This window comes from Apiospora aurea (assembly GCF_038362705.1).
Source record: "Apiospora aurea strain CBS 24483 chromosome Unknown utg000007l_segment0_segment0, whole genome shotgun sequence".
Taxonomy (NCBI): domain Eukaryota; kingdom Fungi; phylum Ascomycota; class Sordariomycetes; order Amphisphaeriales; family Apiosporaceae; genus Apiospora; species Apiospora aurea.
In genome coordinates this window covers 2025166-2045343 of record NW_027117394.1, presented here as the reverse complement: position 1 = coordinate 2045343, position 20178 = coordinate 2025166, and the positions used below count along the sequence as shown (strand labels likewise).

The window sequence follows — 20178 nt, the reverse complement described above, 5'->3', positions numbered from 1 at the left end:
CCATCGGAATGCATCCATCGTACCAGCTGCGGCTACAGCTAGCTAGGGTTTGATGCTAGCCCAGCCTACGCGACATAGGACCGACAAGAGAAGCGACATTCAGAACTTAACTATCCGACCTCTTTCTCTTTCTCTCTCTCTCTTCTCGCTGTCATGTCTCCCATCGCCACCAAGGTTGTTTGTTTCCAAGCCAGGGAGCTTTGAAAGCGCCGTCTAGGAAATATTCCTGCGCCAAAAGGAAGGTGGGAATTCTAGGTAAGAAGTACTGTAATAGCGGGATAGCACCGGCCCCACTCTGGAAAAGAGAACGAAATTGACGAGTTGCTGTGCCAGTCGTCATCTTGAAGAGTCGGATTTAATTCTGCTTGAACAGGCGTGTTGCCGAAGAAGGACCTCGCATTGCTTTGGTGCTCGCTCCTTTGCTGTCAAGCGCTGATCCCGGAACGGGCCCAGCCCAGTCGTCGTAATGTCTTCTGCTGCCGTAGATCCTGCCCTTGCGCAGATTCTGGCCAGCGCAAAGTCGGCGGCCCATCTCCCGCAGCGCGTCAAGACGAGCCATGTCGGTGCTACATGGGCCCAGACGTTCAAGTACCGCCCGGAGCTGTACATCCAGCCCGAGTCGCTCGAGGAGATCGAGGCCCTCATCGACGCCGCCCGCCAATGCGGCCGCCGCGTCGTCACCACGGGCAGCACCCACTCCCCCAGCACCCTGACGTGCACCTCCTCGTGGCTGGTGAACCTGGACAACTACAACCGCATCCTGTCCCATGACGAGGAGTCCGGCGTCGTCACCATGCAGTCCGGCATCCGCCTCCACCAGCTGAGCGCCGAGCTGGCCAAACTCGGTCTCGCCATGCCTAACTTGGGCAGTATCAACAGCCAAAGCATCGCCGGCGCCATCTCGACCGGCACGCACGGGTCGAGTCTCCGGCATGGCCTCCTTTCCGAGGATATCCAGTCTCTCCGTATCACGCTCGGGGACGGGACCTCCAAGTTCTGCTCGCCCACAGAGAACAAGGAGCTGTTCCGCGCGGCGCTGGTCTCTCTCGGCGCACTCGGCATCATCACCGAGATCACGTTCCGTGCGGTGCCGGCTTATGACCTCCACTGGAGACAGTCAATCGACCAGGACGTGAAAATGTTCAACCGGTGGGCCGAGGATCTGTGGACTCAGGCGCACTACGTCCGTGTCTGGTGGTTCCCCTACACCCGCCGAGCAGTTGTCTGGTCCGCGCAAGACACCGACGAGCCGCTGCGCGAGCCCAAGTACTCGTGGTATGATGGCCGCTTGGGCTACTACGTCTACCACAACCTCCTCTACCTGGCGCAGTACCTCCCGCGAACTCTGCCTTGGGTGGAGTGGTTCGTCTTCGGCATGCAGTACGGTTTCAAGGATGGGACCGTCACCGAGGCCGTGCAGCACAGCGACAAGGCGCTCCTGATGAACTGCCTCTACTCCCAGTTCGTCAACGAGTGGGCCATACCCCCTGAGCAAGGGCCCCGAGGCGCTGCGCCGCCTCAGCAGCTGGCTCAACCACCTCACGCCCGAAGACCCCGACTACGTGCCCCACAACATCCCCTTCTCGGCCGAAGGCCTGTACGTCCACGCCCCCGTCGAGGTTCGCGTGAGCGACACGTCGAATCCGGCCCTTGAATCGAACCAACAGGGCACGCGCCCTTACCTCGATATCACGTGCAAAGACGAGGCGACCCTTTACCTCAACGCCACCCTCTACCGTCCCTACTATTCCGACCCCCCTTGCCGCGCCCGCTACTACGAGGCCTTCGAGTGGCTCATGAACGACCTCGGCGGCAAGCCCCACTGGGCCAAGAACTTCCACGCCGGCGGCGCCGACATCGAGCGCATGTATGGCGACGACCTGCGGCAGTGGCGCCGCGTCCGCGACCAGGCGGATCCTGAGGGTGTCTTCGTCGGCGCGTGGCACCGCGACAACGTCCTGGGCAGCGGCGTCAAGCTGCCGAATGAGGAGCTGGAGCTGGCACAGGAGCAGCTCTGGAGCGGCGGCATGAGCTATACCGGGACCACCACGGGGCAGCTCAAGGCCCTCGAAGCAGCTAGTTAGGGTTCTTGAAAGGATCGATTGAATATATCAAGTCGCTGTCGACACCATCGATGTATGCAGTCAATCGTGTCTAGAGAAGATGAAGCCAACCCAGCTGGCAAGCTCCTTTCCTTATTCCCGTTGATACTGTGGGTATGCTGAATGAAGCCCATGATGTGGGTTCTCACTTCAAGCGCTTCTTTGGCTTGCTGGTTCTGCATGCAGTCTCGTGTTATGCCAGTGTATGTGACGACAACCTCATAATAAAGAGAGAAATGGTCTACTTGCCCAATGGGCTTTTAAGCCCTTGGTGATATTATATGGATGAAACGGGCATGTAGCTACACGGTATGAAAGGCTTGCTACATACTGACTGGGTACAGTCCATAGTTCTGACCAGTGACCCATGAAGTAGCCAAAAATACAATACACCTTCAATATCTGCTTTGGTCCTCCGTCATATGCCCAGATTTCCAAGTAAAAAGGCTTGGTGCCTGCATATAAATGCCGGGTTTATCCCTTTCTCCTTTCCCCCTGACACGTGTTATCGTAATAGAGACGAGAGTAGCGACCGAATTAGTCTGTTTCTCCTCTTGTCCCCTGGAAGTTTCGCCCCTTTCTCCCCTTAACCATACACATGCGTTGATAGCATCGTAACATGCCATATAGATGGCAAGCAAGGCTAACACTAAAGGAAAGCCTGCAATTAACCAGTTTGGGATATATAATTACTATTCCTACCCCTCTATTCCAACACGCCCTTGCCATTTCGTAAATTCCTTACAGCAAACTAGTTAGCAATCAATCAATCAATCGTCAACCAAGCATCTCTCTGACTGAAGCAACAAGGAGACGGGGCATCAAGCCACCTACCCACAACGTCGCCTAGGTATGCGTACAAAGGTTGGTTCTCATTACAACAGGAGTATAGGGGACGTTTGGTTGGGACAAGTTTGGTGAATGTGTGGTAATATTAATCCAGTCGCGGGCTCAGAATACGGAAAAGGGGGATACCAGTATGGGTCCTTTGGCGCCATTGAATGAGAAAAACGAGAAGATCCTCTCTCTGCACTGCTTGCTACTCAGATATTCACCACACAATTGATCCTACATAAAAGTTATAATATATTCCCCACCCCCTACTGGGTTTCTCTCTCGTGCGCGACATACGTTAGTCTAATAACACCTTCTTCTCCCCCGGCTGCAGCTGCTGCTCAACCGAGGCCGAATATGGTGACGGTGGTGGTCGCGAACATGGGTGGCGTAACGACGAAGAGGAAGAGCTCGGAGTCAACAGGCCCGATGATTCAGGGAGCGCCCCTGACTAGTTGATGGCTCCCTTATCCAGCGTTGGCATCTCCGACTTCCGGTTGTTCTTCCAGAAATCTATGGCCGCGACAATGTCGTGGCCTTGTTCGTCTTCGTATGCGAAGAGGATCTATTGGCATGAGTTAGTGGAAATCCTGTCAAAGCCCAGCCAATTCCATGGAAATTACTTACTTCGTGCGTGCTGCTGTGCAGCATCCTGATGTTCTTGTGCGGCACAATGTGCACAGCACCGCTTTCAATGTTGCGGATCTCGATAAAGTTGGGCTCGAAAGCCAAGATCCAGGGGTAGCTGAGTGCGAAGGCTTGAGGAGTACCTTCCCAATCGATGCGCCACTCTGGCCGTGCCCGCCAGCCATTGCGGTTGACGAAGAAGGAGAAGTCGGTGTAGTTGAGCAAGAACTCGCCATTGAGGCGCTCGATGTGGACAGGCTTGACACCTTCTTTCCGAGCAACAAAGTCGAGCGACGTGTCCGCTTGGTCAAGCAAACTCTGAGTCTCAAGAGTCTCGAGCGACACAACCTCGAAGCCTCGCGAGCAGGCAACGCAGAGTTTGCTCTTGAGGAAATGGACAGACGAGGATTCAGTAGGGATGTAGAACTCCTTGAACGCCTTCAGCTCGTCTTGGCCAGCATTGAACATCTTGCCAAAGCCCTTCTGCTTCTTGCCCTTGCTCATGGCGTCATTTGGTTCGTAGACCTTGATAGTCGTCGAAAGCGCAGTAGACTTCACGCAGCACACAAGATGCCGGCCAAGACAGATACCGGCCTTGAAGAAGGTGCAATGGCTTTGGATCTTCTTGGGTCGTTTCGACAGCGCGGGCTCGTTGGGGTCCAGGGCTGATATAGAGTACGATACTAATGTCTTGTTGGACAAGACGAGAAGTAGATTGTACTCTTCCAGAACATCAATCTGTGTCACACTCTGTGCTTCAATAACACGTTTCGGTGTCGCATCCTTGTTTTTGCGATCTGAGACGTAGATGCCATTATCGGTACCGTAGATCAACTTACGGCCACCATCTAGTAAAATTTCGTTAGCATCCTCCTCCGCTCTATAGCCGAGATTATGTCTACTTACCGAAGGGAGTGGCGGTGTTAATGTGGTTTGCAGCGCTGAAGAACTCTGCAGAAACAATGCCGACATTGAAGAAGTCGGCCCGAGCCCGGAGACGTTGCTGTGCGTTATCGATGTACTCGAGCCACTTCTTCCTGGCTGCTTGATTCGACGCATACAACACTTGTTCGTAGAAATTCTTGCCCAAATGCCGGAAGGTAATCGGCCAGCCTTCGACCTTCTTGTTGTCGGTATTACCTGCACGAAGGGGTATAATACTTGAGGAAGTACGCTTCATCCCTTGCTGAGGAATGACCTCGTCCATTTCACGAATCGACAACAACTCCAGGGGAATGGGCTACAATGATGGTGTTAGCATTACCAGATCTCCCTAGTAAGACATTCGGAATGGTATTTACCCTTCTGTATGCCTTGATCTCTTCGCCCTTCCCAGCCTGCTTAATTCTGACCAGTAAAACGGCATGATCGAAGAGGAACGCCGTGATCTCAGCCTGGTCGTTAGGAGACTTCTTGAACTGGGTCTTGAACACCAGTTCACGTCCATCCTCGGTCAGTCTCAGATCCACGCGGTCCGCTGGGCGGAAGCGCAGCTGGTCATGGAGGCGTCGTAAGTTAAAGCGGTTCTCGGCCTTACCCGATTCGGCGTTGACACGGGTAAGCAAGTCTCGGATCGTAACGAGAACCTTGGGAATATCTTCTCGGTCAGAGCTACCCTCCTCCGAATACTTCAGTACGTTTTCAAGCAGCAATGGATATCGCGCCAATCGTGTCGTTGGTTTCGTTAGATATCCATTCAGCTCCAGTTTTCTTGACTCCTTCCTCCGTTCGATCTCGTCCACAAACTTTGCGAAGAACGGATTGTTCGACTTTTCCTGCTCAAATTCGAATTTACCTTCCATTTGTTTGGAACCGTATAAGATGAAAGGTTCGAACTGCGGGACGAACTCGAGGAAAATGTCGCCCAAATTCTTCACCACTGGGTGCTTTTGCTGTCGTTCAGTCAAGGACTTGGCAAACCGCGAGCTGACAGTATGGATCGCAGGGTGGTCGATAATGTTGCCAAAGATGTTGCGAACAACCTTGTCTCTCCGTTGAGCAGGAATAGGCGAGCCTTTCGACCTCAGAGGCAAGATCCAGAAGTCACGCAGGTACTCTAAGTCCTTAACGAAGTCCCTTTCGGTGTAGCATATCTCGGAAATAACCTCTTGTCGCTTCTTTTCCCGATCACCAACACTATCAACGATTTCCTTGGGCACGGTGTTGATCCAGAGCTTCTGCTCGTCCGTCTGGTCGACATCGTCATTGTCGTTGATGGCGTCGTCCTCCTTCTTCAATCCTGGCTGGATCTTGAGGTTGAGCCTCGATACTTGTTCCAGGCGTCGGGGGCAAGCGATCGAGTAACATAATTGATCCCGCGTACAGGTTGGCGAATAACATTCCGAAAGCAACACAAACACACCATTGACCAGAGGCTTCTCCTCGGGCTCATCCATCAGCGTTTCCCTGAACTGGTACATCTCCGAGGTCGAGTCTCGCAACCTGTGCTCGTAGGTGACATCGTGGAAGTACTTTTGCGCGTCGAGCGACCGACCCAGCAAGAGGGCCAAATTCCTGTCGGTCGTTCTAATTATGTAGGAGAGCACATCGACAGCCTCGGATCCACTGAAAGCATTCTTGTACGCGAGGCCGTTCTTTGTGCGCTCGCCAGTGATGATCTTCTGTCTGAAGCACTCGCCAACTTTGGACAGGAGCGCAGGATAGACCAAAGGTGACCGAATTTTGGCAGTCGGCGGTCTCTCGCCTTCTATCGACCTCCCGGAGATCGAAGGTCGATGGGCAATATCCTTTCGAGGGTTGGAGCCACTCAGTTCTGATGGAGCAATGGATGGAGCAATGCTGCTTGCCATAGACATTGTCCTGTTATGGTCTGCAGGCGGGGCGGTAGAAGATGCCATGCTCATAGTCCGCGTGGCTGCACCTGGGGCAGGCGGATATCCGTTGAAGTTCGCATACCCATTCATGGAGGGGGCCTCGTTCGAAGGAGCCCGAGATCGATTGGGAATGATGCGGCCGCTCATTGTCTGGTGGGCATCTCTCTCCTGCGGGTGATACCCCGTCAGGGACATTGATCGGTCATCATGACGTTCCGGCACAACTCTTCCCTGCGCTGTAGTTCGCGAAGCTGGCGCCGGGCCCGGGGAACCCCGGAAGCTGTTGGCTGGTGGTTGGTTGTACGCAGCAGGGGGCGGTTGATACATGTTTTGTCGCGGCATACTTGCCAATGACTGAGAGCGGTATGGATCATCCCGCATGGCAGGAGATGAGCCGGGGGTGCACCTGGGCCATATTTCTGCGGCGGCATTCGTGGGGGATATCCGGCAGCCGGCCCTGGAGGCAGGCCTCGTAGATCGAATCGCGGCTGCCCTCCCTGTTGAGGGGGCCCGGGGTATGGTCTTCGGTCTGGTGCCGGCATCGGCCTACCGTATTGCTGTGGCGCTTGCGGCGGGGGGTATCCTCCTGAAGGGTTTCTTTGGCTCTGGTAATAGCCGTTTGCCATGCTCGTATCCATGGTGCGAGTCCGTCCAGACACCGCGGGGTCTTCGTAGGCCCGCTGCTGGCGAGGAGGCGGTTGTCGTTGGTGCATATTAGGGGGCGGCATTCCTGAGCCCATAGTGTGCGTGCGTCCGTCCTGTGGCATCATGCGAGGTGGAGGCATGTCCGGCGAGGACGAAGTCATAGTCTGTGAACGGCCGGGCGGAGGCGCGGCGCCGAAGATATTGGAGAAGGCGGCATCACGCTGCCCATTGTTACCCCCAGGACCATAGCGACGTTGGTCGTACTGGTAATCAGCCATTGCGTCGTCCTAAGTACATAGCGACGTTTATATTAGCCTGGACTGCTCAATGATAAGAGGGGAGGCGGGCCTCGATTTGTCGTCGCATCTCCTATCAATCGGCGGCCAGTTCGACGGGGCCAAGACGCCGGATGAGCTGCTGCACCCGACGCCATCACCCCGAATGCGTTCGACGTCGGACGATGCTATGTTTTAGGAGGTGGTGATTGCGATGGTAATGAAAATGCACTCACTCGCTGAGTAGCCCAGGCGGCTGCCTGAGCCTAGGACAGGGCCAGGATCTCCCGCAGTTTAGACTTTCCAGTTGAGAAGGAAGCTATCGGGACAGAAAAGTGGGATGCTGAGAGGGAGAGAGAAGGTTGAGGGAATCCAACGGTTGACGGCGTTGTGAATTAGAGTATGTCGTGGGCCAGGTCCGACGCGACAACCTGTGGTTTTCATGGGGGGTTGCGAAGCGGCGGTGGTGGTTGCGGGCGTGCTGGTTGCGTCGGGTTGTTGTGTGCGCGAAAGCGAAGTCGTAGGGAGGTTATGTTGTTGGAAAGCGATAATGGATCTCTGGAAGTTCAGTCCAGTCAGTCTCTCGAAACCGAACTGAACTAGGACCGGGCGATTTTACCCCCAGGTTTTTGCTAATGGAGGTTAAGCACAGTAAGTACTGTACCCAGGCATGTACTCACCTACCCTTGCCTGCTAACCGCCTAGCAGCACCGCCTAATCAATCAACTGGTCGACTTGGAAATGCCCCAGCCAGTCTGCAGCCCGTACCTCAGTCAGAGCTGCCGGTGGTCTTGGTCTTGGTCTTCAAGTTTAACGTCCCAGGGCCGAGTCAAGAATCAAGGGGGGAGGAAAGGTCGCTCTGCGGGTAGCGGTGAGAACATGCACCTCATTTCGTCCTGCAAATTTTAGTTCCTCATACTGTTGTCACCGTTGCAGGATGCAGGCGATAAGTGAAAAAGGGTTGGGTTGGGAGTTGGCGGTACACGTTTGATGGGTTTTGTGTACATAGCTCTAGCTGGAGGGGGCAGATTACTTCTGCTCCTTCTGCTCCTCCCTATCCCTCTCTCTCAGGCTCAGTCTCTTGACCACACACTGACAATCATGGTCGGCCCAGATGCGTGCGTGCATGGACGGCCCAGAACGGGTTTGGATTGGCCTCCTTCAATTAATCCCACCACCCACTTTACCACCTAAGCTAGGCCTAGCTAGACTGACTGACTGGGAGGAGGGAGGAGGGGGGATGAATCCCTTTTCTATGTATCGTCAAATGAATCTAGCAGTAGTAGGAGGTACATACTGACAAATAGCACTTCCAACATGGCGTTTGGGGATGGCCAGGAAATCAATGTGTTGCGTGTATCACGATGATGAATTATCGATATATATTCCGGGCTCGATTCTAGAAGTCTTCTCCTCCCTACCCGTCCTGCCATGGAAGCCCATCAAGGTTTTGCGGATGAAACGATAAAAGAAAGCTTCCGCAAGTCAGATGGCAGGTTGGCCAATGTCTCCCCCAATTCTTCAGATAGCCAACTAGCCTCCATGCATGATCCATAATGGGCATGCAGTGCCTGATGACTTACGGAGATAGGGCGCGATTCTTTCTGTAGACAATATGGCTGACGAGAGATCGGTTTATGGGAGGTGCATATACTTGAACTTGTTGGGCCCGAAAGACGGAAGAACCCTGATAGAAGGGGTCTGTACCTGCAACCGTCAGGTACATCCAAGCCTCTAAGCCAGGGGTTAGAGGAAATCAAGGTTTCGCCGTTTGGATCTCAGAAGCATCTCAGTATATGTAAGCCTCGATATTCCCTACTAGCCAATCCCGAGTCTCTGAATGGCCCTCGTCCCGCCATTAGTTTGTAAGTACATGCAGTCACTCATCGCAGCATTGGACCAAATTCGACTTCTTAGAATCTGCCCAATCTGGGTACGGAGTACTGCTGTTCGCCAGGGACGTCAGGGATATAGAGAAAGGAGAGGATTAGGAACGGCTACGTTATTAAGACTGTGTTATAAGGGACCATATTTTACTCTTTCGAGCAGGCGCGGTACTGGACCACGTAATTGCAGAGATTGCCAAGTGCCGTGTTGAGGAAGCAGTTCATCAGGCCATTCACGCACACCGTTACTAATAGGTATTCAGGAGACATTGTAATAGGACCCGACTACATATGGAGATAGCGGAATTGCAACAGCCGTCATACGTGCCGTACCAAGACCGCATCGCAAGCTCCGAAGCTCCGAAGTAATCATTGGGTCTTGGATTGGATTCCATTCAACATGTTTCAGGTACTTTGTCGCCAGGGTACTTATCTTATGGGCTTCAATGCTTGATGCTCGATAAGAACTGGCACGTGACCTGCTTATCAGCTAGGTAAGCCGGCGGCCCATTTCCAAAGCCGCCGTGACTGTCTGGTCGAAGCTTTGGCCAGGCAGGCCAGGCACGAGCGAAGCTACTGCTGGCTGCTGCTGTTTCGATCTAGCCGGGGTCTGGTTTGTCTGTTGTGACGACGACAACGGCTAAGCTTCCATCCGCTTCAACCCCGAACATCACCATTCACCTTATCAAGCAATCGACAAGATGGAGGACCATCCGAGTGCTCCCGACTTTGCGCCGTTCTTCGGCATGGTATGTGACCCATTTCCTCCCATTGATGGAAATGGCGACAATACAGAACCTATTTAATAACGCTCGATGCAGGCTGGCATCGCCGCTGCCATGATCTTTGGCAGTATGGATCCCTTCTCCCACCCGGGCCAGTAATCATCAAATCGGATCGCTAAGACAGCTCAACAGGCATCGGTGCGGCATATGGAACAGCAAAATCCGGAATCGGCATTGCAGGTGTCGGCACATTCAGACCCGACCTGATCATGAAGGTGAGCAAATGGCGCGCTATCTCTCCCTCTCCCTCTCTTCCGACGCGACGAATACGGATAGCATCAGGGGCGAACTAACAGCTGTCGCCTTCTCTACGCATAGTGTTTGATTCCCGTCGTCATGTCCGGTATCATCGCCGTCTATTCCCTCGTCATCTCCGTTCTCATCGCCGAGGACATGAACCCGCCCGGACCGACCCGCTACAGCTTGTTCAATGGTTTCATGCACTTGGCATGCGGTATCTCGGTTGGCATGACTGGACTTGCAGCTGGTTACTGCATCGGTGTGGTTGGCGACAAGGGCGTGCGCGCGTACATGGAGCAATCCAGGGTGTTCGTCGGCATGGTGCTGATTCTCATTTTCGGAGAAGTCTTGGGTCTCTACGGGTAAGGAACCTTCTTCTCCCCTTCCACACAGTGCAGAATCCGAACTAACCAGGACATCCAGTCTCATTGTTGCTCTGATCCTGAACACCAAGGCCAAGGGCTAAACTTCGCAACGAAACCGCGAAAGCAACGACACCAACAACTTACGGGGTACGAAGAATTACCACGAACTCAGCGTCCGTCATTGTACGGGCAAAAATTGTGTTAATAGCAGCATATTTCATGGCGTTATGGTTGTAGAGATTCGAAGTGCCATGGGAAAGAGAGCCTTTGATGGATTGTAGGTCAGCAGTCGGGGACGTGTCCGAGTAGTATGTGTTGATAGGCTTCCCCTGCCTTAGTGGAGTGTAACTTACCTTTAGAACAAGCCCAATCTGGATTCGAGTTTGCTGCAGATGTGATGGTCCAGTTGGTGGTGCAATGTATTGATGCATACGTGACGATGTCTACTTGCCAACCAAGAAACTAAACACTGCTAGCAACGACGACGAAAACGTATCATGTTTGGAAGTCCGGTTTTATGGCTCTTACTCCCCAGCATCAGCTATCATGCCTCGGATATTAACAGCGCAGTGTGTTTGATGAATCAACATTCGACTATGTAGCCACTGCCTACGTCCCGACCAATCTCAACTGAACCAAATGCCATAACGACATTCTGCTTCATCGTCCATTGCATGAATCGTTCGTCATGATAATCCCAATAAAAGGGGGGGGCCAAGTTCCAACTCAAAATGGGTGCCAAATGCTTCCAGTTTACGAACACCCGTTCCATGCCTGATCCCAAAACGCCGTGATAAGGGTGGCATATGCTCACATGCAATGCCGTATTTCCTTGCTATGTGAGTCTTTCCACGCTGCGCGAAGGGGGAACGGACGAATGGTCCCCCAAAAACAAGAAAATCAAAAGGCTCAAACCCGTTAAAGGGCCTATTTACCGTTTACTTCTCCGGGAAGTGAGTGGTAGGTAAGTAGGCCGAGCTACTCAGGCTGTGGCCACAATACATTGCTGGGTCTGGCCCTTTTGAAGCCTCCTTGCTCCAGTATTAGAAGCGACCGAATCTTCGACCTCCTGTCGCCCTTCTGCGCTGACGGCTCTCAAAGTCTTTCCAACCTTGAGACCGCTGTTCCATATCGGAGAGGCTGGCTAGTGACGGGGTGACGCGAGTCAGTAAGCGTTCTCGATGGTGGTAGTTGGTCTAATCCCTCGAAACTTTTTCCCCTTTTGAAACAGGGGACAGGCTTTTAAACTCCTTCCTGGACAACACACTAACAGAATGGAGGAAACCCCCTCCCAGACAACCGAAAGGGTTAGGGGTTTAAAGAAGAATGAGGTAAAATGAATAAACGAAAAAAGTGAAAGCTTACCAAGGAACCAGTCCCACCGTCGATCCTCCCGAATCAAAATATCATCGCCGTTCTCGCGTGCCAGCCGGGCCCTGCGTGCCCGTGCTGCGGCCTCCTCGCCGACGAGGTGCGGGTCCTCGAGGGGCCGGAGCCGGGCCGCCGCGCGCTGCTCCTCCTCCTCGTTCAGACGGGCCATGGTGTCCCGGACGGAGCGGACCGCCTCGGCGTTACTGCTGCTGCTGCCGCCATTACTATTACTGGAGGTGGAGGTCGATGCGACGCGCCGGTTCGCCACGGCCTGGTAGTGCCGCGCCGTCGGGTTGCTGTGCAGGCTGCTCCACGGGTTCGTACCGATGCGCAGGTACTGGCTCAGGGTCGGGTCCTGGCCGCGGCGGAAGGGAGACGGCACGCGCGGAAGGCCGATCGTCCGCGGCGTGGAGGAGTTATTATTGCTGTCGCGACCGCGGCCCCGGTCGTTGCATCCGGATGCTGAGGGGGCAGTGGCCGAGTACGGGGGTGCCGTGTTGGGCGTGTAGGCGGGGACGCTCTCGGCTGGCGGGAGGGTTGAGTAGGATGGTGCATCGGAGACTAGTGAGGGAAGGGTGTTAGCAAACCACATGTGTCTATAACTTGTGGTGCATCTGGCAAGCGTATGGAAGTGAGGGGAGAAGAGCAGCATACGATAAGACGGGGCAGCCGAACGGATCGAGGCAGTTTCGAAGTCATCGGCACTCAGTCGTTCCATGCGAGCTGGGGCGTACTGAACCTCCGCCATATTAGGTGGTTTTGGTTGGTTGGTGGATTGATCCTTGCTGGTGTGGGTAAGGATGTTGTTGTTGATACCGATGTCGCGTGAGCTGGCGTCTAAGTGTGAATAGTTGCTGGGGATCGCAGAATGGAAGATCCGATGGATAGATCTCAAGGAGCTGGGAGGTTTGATAAGAACAACTCGCACACCAACTCTAATGAAGGCACCGTATCATGAATCATCCAGAACAGCTTCGACGAAGGGTGACAAGTCGGCAGTGGCCCGAAAGGTGGACAATCTATGAGTAAATGATGGGATGAATGCCTGCGCTGCTGCTGCTAAACCCCCACTCCGGCTCGAGAAGGCACAGTATCTTGTGAGGTATATAAGATAGGGCTCATCCAGGGTCGCACACAGACAGTCGTCGAGGTTTTCGTACACACTGGGAATATGCAGCTTGAACAGTTCGAGACTAGACGAACCTTGAAGCGAATGCGTAGATCTTCCAGAGAGCAAGTGCACACGCGAGGTTTGCAGAAGAAGTGTGGCAGACGGCGGGAAGCATTGGTATATAAGCGAGAAGATAGGCGGCGTACCCAAGACGTGAGCCACCCTGCCGCTATACTTACCTGCCTGCCTTACGCACATGTAATGGCCCCAAGAAATGTCCAAGGAATGCCAACTCAGCCCGCTGCTGCTGGGTCTGCCTAAAACGAGTGACGACGGGAAGGCTATGTTTGAAGACGTGCGGGTCGATTCTGTTCCTTGGATGCAGGTCCTGTTGCTGGGGCCGGCTCTCCCTCTCTAGCTCTCGTTCGTTCTTCTGGCTGGGAGAGAGGACCTGCCGCCTTTTCCTCTCTCGTCGGTCCCTCCCTCCACTTGGACCGACGCTTACAGGGTGGTTCTTGGCATGGTGTACCACAAGCCGCGACTGGTTCGGACCCAGAATATGGATAAACAACCGAAACGGCAACGGGGGTAACGGATTATGGATGGCAGATACCCCAAGTGCCCAGGCCAGGCATGGGGAAACCAGGTACGAGCGAGCGAGCAGGTTGCCTTACTCGCTCGACTCTGTGTGAGAGCTGCGTGCAGGAGAAATTCCCCTAGCTGCATACTTACTTAACATGTACGAACTTACATCAATACCCGCCTAATCACATATGCATGGCTACCAGGTACAGGCTCCTGTACTTCAAATGAGCTACCACCCAGACCACGCTATATTCTTATGGCGTGCAAGATATCCAGAGAAACATGAGTATTGGTCAATAGCTACATCAGACAGTAGGATGCATGATAAGAAGCAGGTTAGGTAGGTACATGCAATTAGATAGGAAGCAACCAGGTCAGTAACTTTGACCCCCTTCTCGGACCAAATGCATCTCGCATGTATTCGCGGGGGTTGTGGCTGGGCTGCATATGCAAGTATCGAGGTATTCGTGTGACTCGCCTAACGGCCGGCGGGGTAAATGGGTAACACCACTTGAACCAACATGAACCAACTACATGCCCAGGAGTACATGATGACATCGGCAACTCTACTACGGGCGATCCATGATAAGGCGGAGCAATTATGGCCCCCCGAGCGGTTCGAAGCCGAAGGTCCGTACTAGCATATTCCGAGGCTTTTCTACAGCACATTGCCCAGCTTCTAGAAGGAAGTGAAGTCGGGTCTTGCAGCGACGGCTTGTCCGCATAGTAGGCCCGCTTCCAAGAACAAGTTAAACACGTACGTAAAAAGAAGAAAAACATTACATGCTGTACCACTTCTTTGGGGTGACCAGAACCAAGTCCAGAAGAAAGCAGCCTACAGTGGGACTTTACTAAGGGCCTGTTGCCAGTTGATGATATCAGACACCACCGAGACCAGGTGGTGTGTGGGCCGACAATCACCTTTTAGTGCAAATGTCTGTCTGACCGTCACTGTCGAGTCTGAAATATAGTCGATCATCGTGGTGCAACAGGTACATAGAGTTCGAAAATGCTTGGGAGTGAAATACTAATGCAGATTGCTGCTGGCCGGTTAGTATTAGGCTTTGGGCAGACTTGAGTTACCTCTACTACTATTCCATTGCAGACTAGAGAGTCTGTGTAGCTGTCATGAGAGCATCATCTCGTTCGACTTCCCCCGCCAATCCAGTAGTACAATGTGTGGTCGAGACCCGGCCATATGTGTATTCGCTCCCAGCCCAAACTCTAGAGACCATATGTATTGCTTACTTGCATTCTTCTCGAATCGTTAGCTGGCCGAGAGACCACAAATCCCACATGACAGAGTCCCCCTCCCCATTTAATTCCCGCAGCACTCAGCACTGGGATTGGGCATACCTTTACCTTACCCCTGCGCAAGCCTACAACGGGTTCCTCGGGGTTCCCTGTCACGAGCCGAGGAGCCTCTCCAATGATCTGTAGCCACAAAAGCAACAAGATTACTACTACAGCAGAATATCTCAACACACGGCCATCTCAGCCCTTGATTTCTTTCGGAGCCCAACTTCACACACAGATACCGACACCCGTCTAGGATTGCGTCACATATCAGCTATTCAAGAAAGAAAGAAAGAAAGAAAGAAAGAAAAATAATTAAAAAATTTCGGCATCGACACGCTTACCGCTTTTTCTTGATACTCACCCTTTCGGCTCCATCGGAATTCTCCTCGGTGGCGCCGCCCAACTATTTGGAAGAACCAACAGACATTTCTAGAGACATGAGCTGACGGGCAAGACACAGGTCTGTCCCATACATGCATAGCGTGGTTTCCCGACTCGGGCAACGGGCCCCGATCACTGCGCATATCTTTGCTAGCTTGCAGCATGGCTGCTCGTATCTACCGACTTGCCTACATGTACATACTTATCAACATACTGGGGAAATGTGCATGCATGTGCATGGCAATCCGCCTTCCTCCCTGCTGGATTGGGCTCTTGGCAGTCCTGAAAGGGGGTCATCTGTTTCTATGCGGTGGATGCTAAGTCTAAGACATCTGCTTCACGAGCTCCCTGAGTCGTCCGGCCCAACTTGGCAGGGATGGAGGAGGCTCTCTTATCATCTTGTAAGTAGCACAGCTGGGTGTTATTCGAGTCCCAGGCCCTTGTGCATCATAACAGTCTTTGATCAAAACTACATGTATTCCTCCTATCATCAAATGGTCGATATGCCAATGAAGGTGTCTGCTCCCCGTATATATCAACGAGCGTGATAAGTTGTACCCAATAACTCCAACGATGCCCCCGTATCGTAGCTGAAACCATACAATACCGTGCCAGAAATCCAAATCCGCATACAGCCCCCGTTCATTCCCCGTCCTCGGTTCCCAAACATACCGATCGACATGATACTACTGCCAAAACCAGGTGATAAGTTCATGCCAATCATAGAGAAACGGGAACCATAGCAGTGCTGCCGCCCGAAACAAACAACACTGTTTTTCTCGTGTCTCTTACCACAGGCGGCGCTGGTAGTAAACCGGTCCCTCGCCCTGCGACAGGTCGCGGATATCCTGCTTAATCCGCCTCCTGCGCTCCGCCCTGCTCAGGGGCTTCTCAGGCCCCTCCAGCTCCGCCTTCTTCCTCTTCTCGTCCTCGACCTCCTTCCTCCGCCTCGCCTCCTCCGTCTCTTTGAGGATCTGCTGCTCCTGCAGTCTCCGCAGCGCGACATCCTCGGGCGTCGTGGGCCGGACCTCGAGCCAGCGGCTGCTCTGCAGCTTCTGGGGCATCCTCGGCGCCCTTATGGCATCCGGGTCGGCCTTTGCTTCGGATACTCCATCTTCGGTGATGATGTTGCCATCGTCATTGACCTCGACGACGGTGCCGTCGGGCAGTTCCGTCGTCGACCGCTTGAAGCGGTCGGGCTGCTGGTAATGATTGACCTTTGGGCTCGGCCGGGGGTCGGGCCGGATGGCTTTCCGCAGGTCGTTGAGAGTACGTTGCTGGATCGCGTAGCCGCTGAGGAATAAGGCTGTGGTGAAGAGGAGGACTACAGCCCAAGGGAAGGAGTTTGGTTAGAGGTTAGCTAATCTTGTTTCTGTGTATATACACATATATGCATTGGTTCAACTTCCATGAATGATGATTGCATGCGTGGGCGAGTGTGGGTGGGTGGATGTCTCAAAACATATTGAAGCAATTCACGGGAGCGGACACCGGGAGGATGAACGGATGGAAACTGGGCTGGGTTGAGCCGTTTGTTGCTTACCTATTCCGGATGAGATGGCGATGGAGACTTGCGACGAGGTCAACAACATTGTCTAAGTTCCCAAGTACGTGAGAATGGACATGCAGATGGCAGTAATATATGTCTTTATAGAGACAAAACACAAATCAGTATATAGTAATGGTATGTTGAAGCAATTTGAGATGTTTCTGCCTTATGCCAAAGCGATCTTGGAGCGGCTGAAAACCAAAAGTGGTGGTGAGCATCGTCATCAACCATTTCCTTGTTTGGCCCGTCGACGGGGCAACGCGACAGATGGAGGGGCGCCGGCTCGCTGGCCCGACCCTGCTAACGCCCAAGGCCCCGCTATGGCCGCTGAAAGCATTGCTACTCTCAATTGCAAGCGCTTCAATGTACATGCAAGTAATGATGCAGTATGGTATGGGCCTGGTTTTGGATCATCCGCATTCGTGGTCAACAAGGAAAGCTGTAGGGAAGTACAGCAGAAAATGCGTACGTGGTATCAGGATATAGCAAACAAAAAACGCCACCAACTGCCGCCCATCATATTAATGACCATTCATGGCTCTGGAGTAAAGGCATTCCCCAATCCACTACTTCATTTCTTGCCCTCGAGGTGCCACTCAAATATCTTCTTGAACATCTCCTTACCATTTCCTTCCATCGTCTCTCCGTGGCAAGGAATGATGGTTGTGAAGTCCCACTGATCAATGCGCTGGATGGATGCGTTCCAGGACGGACGGTTCTTTGCGCTGAAGACATACCACATGAATCGCTTCATTCCCTTGGCGTCTTCGGCGGTGCTCTGCATACCGCCAAACAGCTTGTTGGCAAAGCCATGCGAGTTCCTGGCAGCCTCGGGAACCTTGGAGTACTGTTCGATGGCAGGCAGGTTGAACAGAAGATCGGCCTCGATAAGGACACGGTCGGGCTTGTAGAAGAAGATAATCTCCTTGTTGGGGTGCGACTCCATGTACTCGACTTCGAAGTCGCGGGCGAAGTCGACGTCGATCTGGTTAAACTGCTTGTCCGCGGGCGTGTAGACGTGAGCGAACGTCTCGGTGCCGATCTTTTCGTCGCTACCCGCAGCCTTGGCGCGCTTCTCCGGCAGGCCCTCGGGCCCAATGATCTTGGCCTCCGGGTACTCTTTGGCCCATTCCGTGATGAAGATGTGGTGCTCGAAGTCTGGCGCGATAATGTACCCAACCGTGCCGCCCAGCTGGGCCAGCTTCGCCTTGACTTCGGGTGTGAACGCGACGGGCGAGAAGACGGCCAAACGGCCGGAGGTAAGGCGCACTATATTTGGCGCGCGTGTCAGCTTGTGAGACTCGCATGCATTAAGGCGCGCAGGCGCTTCAGTTTTCATCGCGCTTTCACTTACCTACGGTCGCACGACCACCAACATGGATCATACCGAACCGCTCAAATGGGACTGAGAAGGTGACCACATTCGGGGTGATGTCGCGAATAACCATCACCTCCGAGGGGTCGGAGGGAATGAGTTTGGACGACATTTTTGCGCCGTTATGCTGGTACAGGTAGTATGCGCCGAAGGACGACAATAAGAGCACTCCAGTGAATGTTTGGAAACTGTTGAAGCTCGTCACAAAGCGGGCCGCTTTGTCCTCGGTCGAATAGTTCCTTCGCGGGCTACTTATAGATGGGGCTGATGTGATTTGGTACAGTGAAGAGGGAATCAGCGCTGGTCTTTGAAGCTGTCGTTTAGTGAAAGGGCCCCTGAAACTAAAAACCGAAACGGACGAGGGATGATATTTATTCATGCTAGGTGGAGTCGAGCCCAGGGCATCGATGTGTTTCGAAACTGGAAGTCCGCGATGCCTCTCTAGCACAATGTGACAGTATGGCCACGGGTCCGGATATTCACGGTCGTTGCGTAAGTGGTGTCGATGAAGCCGAGGTTACCGAGCAAACTAGCAACTATATCAGATCAGGCCACTGCTTCCCAGTGGTTGAAATCCGCAAATACAACTGCTTTTAAGATATCTGCAAGACCGAGGCTCATTAACTGCACAGATATTAGCAGCATTTGTCCAGCAAACATAGGTAATGAGTAATTGGTCTGATCTAGTACCTGAGCTGTAGACTGCGCTGGTTGGTAGAGAAGGAGGTACAGAGGATTTGGAGGATGGGAAACCAATCATATGAATGACATCATTCCAAATAGAGCAAGGCTAGGTCAGATCACGTCCGCAGCAGTCCGCACGCATTGCAAACAGCCGGAGACCCGTGCGAGAAGACCCTCACATTGCAATTACCGCATGCGGAGAATGCACATCGCTTGCGACTGCCCACATGCACGTGAAAGTCTCTTCAGTGTAAGTGATTATCAATCAAAAAGGCGTATACGAGTTAAAATGCAGCAATCACCCGTTGCCATGCTCCTGGTCATCCAGCAATCGATCTTTCAGAGGAGCAGGGAAAAGGAAAGTACACGGATTTGTGGAAGACAAAGGCCGTAACGTTGCCCCGCATTACCTAGGTACTATCCAGAAACGCAAAAAGAGCAAAAAGAACAAATTCATAAGTGACAAGAGTGGGATTCGAACCCACGCCAGTTTCCTGACTACGATGTTGGCTGTCAGTCCGAAGACTGATATCCTGAACGTAGCGCCTTAGACCGCTCGGCCATCTTGCCTTTAGTTGTTAAGGGAAAGCTCGCTAAGCCACCATATGATAGAGCGCGACAGAGGAAAAGTGGGATTGAGTAACCCTGACTTACTCTCGGAGACCTTACACAGGTGGGCGCCAACCGACTTGAAACGGGACATACTGAGGTCAAGACTGACTGAACAACATTATGCTATGTAGCCAGCTTTCTATGAAGCAAGCATGCAGGTGCATAGCCAAGAGTGCTTGCTCTTATACAGGAATAGAGTGGGTGCAAGATACCAGGTTTCCGAGTAACTGGAAATGCATGGAACAAGACCAGTTCACAGCATGATGTTTCATTCGTCATCTCACTCAGCCTGCTATGGTGACATGATATATTGATCTACTCAGGTACACCAGGCTGACCACTACTTCATGTTCATGTTAGAAAGCCTACTAGGCAGCATCTGCCTGGTCAAATGCTTTCACTGTTGTACCCCTGAGAGAGGATGCCAAATCGTAAGTAATAAATCAGAAGATTGGCCCTATAACTAAGTGTGACTGCTGTTGGAGCTTTGACATATCTGATAGACATTTCCCTTCTATATTTCCCTTCTATATTTCCCTTCTATATTTCCCTTCTATATTTCCCTTTTATCCAGTTGTGTCGATCCGATTGTTCCGAAAGGGGTCGTGCGAGGTGGCT

General features: G+C 52.9%; 6 protein-coding genes across 6 annotated transcripts; 2 read left to right on the top strand and 4 right to left on the bottom strand.

The window, feature by feature from the left end:
* Window positions 1–466: 466 nt before the first annotated feature.
* On the top strand, window positions 467–2084 carry PG986_010890 (D-arabinono-1-4-lactone oxidase-domain-containing protein; the record flags this gene model as incomplete). The annotated part of the gene is made up of 2 exons (XM_066847112.1): window positions 467–1461; window positions 1493–2084. The coding sequence occupies 2 exons, from the start codon at window positions 467–469 to the stop codon at window positions 2082–2084; spliced, it is 1587 nt and encodes a 528-aa protein (XP_066696603.1).
* A 1303-nt stretch (window positions 2085–3387) lies between these two features.
* PG986_010889 (uncharacterized protein) lies at window positions 3388–7320 on the bottom strand (the record flags this gene model as incomplete). The annotated part of the gene is made up of 5 exons (XM_066847111.1): window positions 3388–3501; window positions 3564–4411; window positions 4470–4803; window positions 4865–6894; window positions 6948–7320. The coding sequence occupies 5 exons, from the start codon at window positions 7318–7320 to the stop codon at window positions 3388–3390; spliced, it is 3699 nt and encodes a 1232-aa protein (XP_066696602.1).
* Window positions 7321–9904: 2584 nt separating this feature from the next.
* On the top strand, window positions 9905–10694 carry PG986_010888 (uncharacterized protein; the record flags this gene model as incomplete). Its single annotated transcript, XM_066847110.1, has 5 exons — window positions 9905–9952; window positions 10025–10055; window positions 10121–10203; window positions 10307–10590; window positions 10652–10694. The coding sequence occupies 5 exons, from the start codon at window positions 9905–9907 to the stop codon at window positions 10692–10694; spliced, it is 489 nt and encodes a 162-aa protein (XP_066696601.1).
* Window positions 10695–11636: 942 nt separating this feature from the next.
* Window positions 11637–12712, bottom strand: PG986_010887 (uncharacterized protein; the record flags this gene model as incomplete). The annotated part of the gene is made up of 3 exons (XM_066847109.1): window positions 11637–11737; window positions 11959–12525; window positions 12619–12712. 3 exons carry the CDS (start codon window positions 12710–12712, stop codon window positions 11637–11639), a joined length of 762 nt encoding a protein of 253 aa, XP_066696600.1.
* A 3416-nt stretch (window positions 12713–16128) lies between these two features.
* On the bottom strand, window positions 16129–16932 carry PG986_010886 (uncharacterized protein; the record flags this gene model as incomplete). Its single annotated transcript, XM_066847108.1, has 2 exons — window positions 16129–16664; window positions 16884–16932. The coding sequence occupies 2 exons, from the start codon at window positions 16930–16932 to the stop codon at window positions 16129–16131; spliced, it is 585 nt and encodes a 194-aa protein (XP_066696599.1).
* A 528-nt stretch (window positions 16933–17460) lies between these two features.
* Window positions 17461–18376, bottom strand: PG986_010885 (uncharacterized protein; the record flags this gene model as incomplete). The annotated part of the gene is made up of 2 exons (XM_066847107.1): window positions 17461–18158; window positions 18244–18376. 2 exons carry the CDS (start codon window positions 18374–18376, stop codon window positions 17461–17463), a joined length of 831 nt encoding a protein of 276 aa, XP_066696598.1.
* Window positions 18377–20178: the final 1802 nt, after the last annotated feature.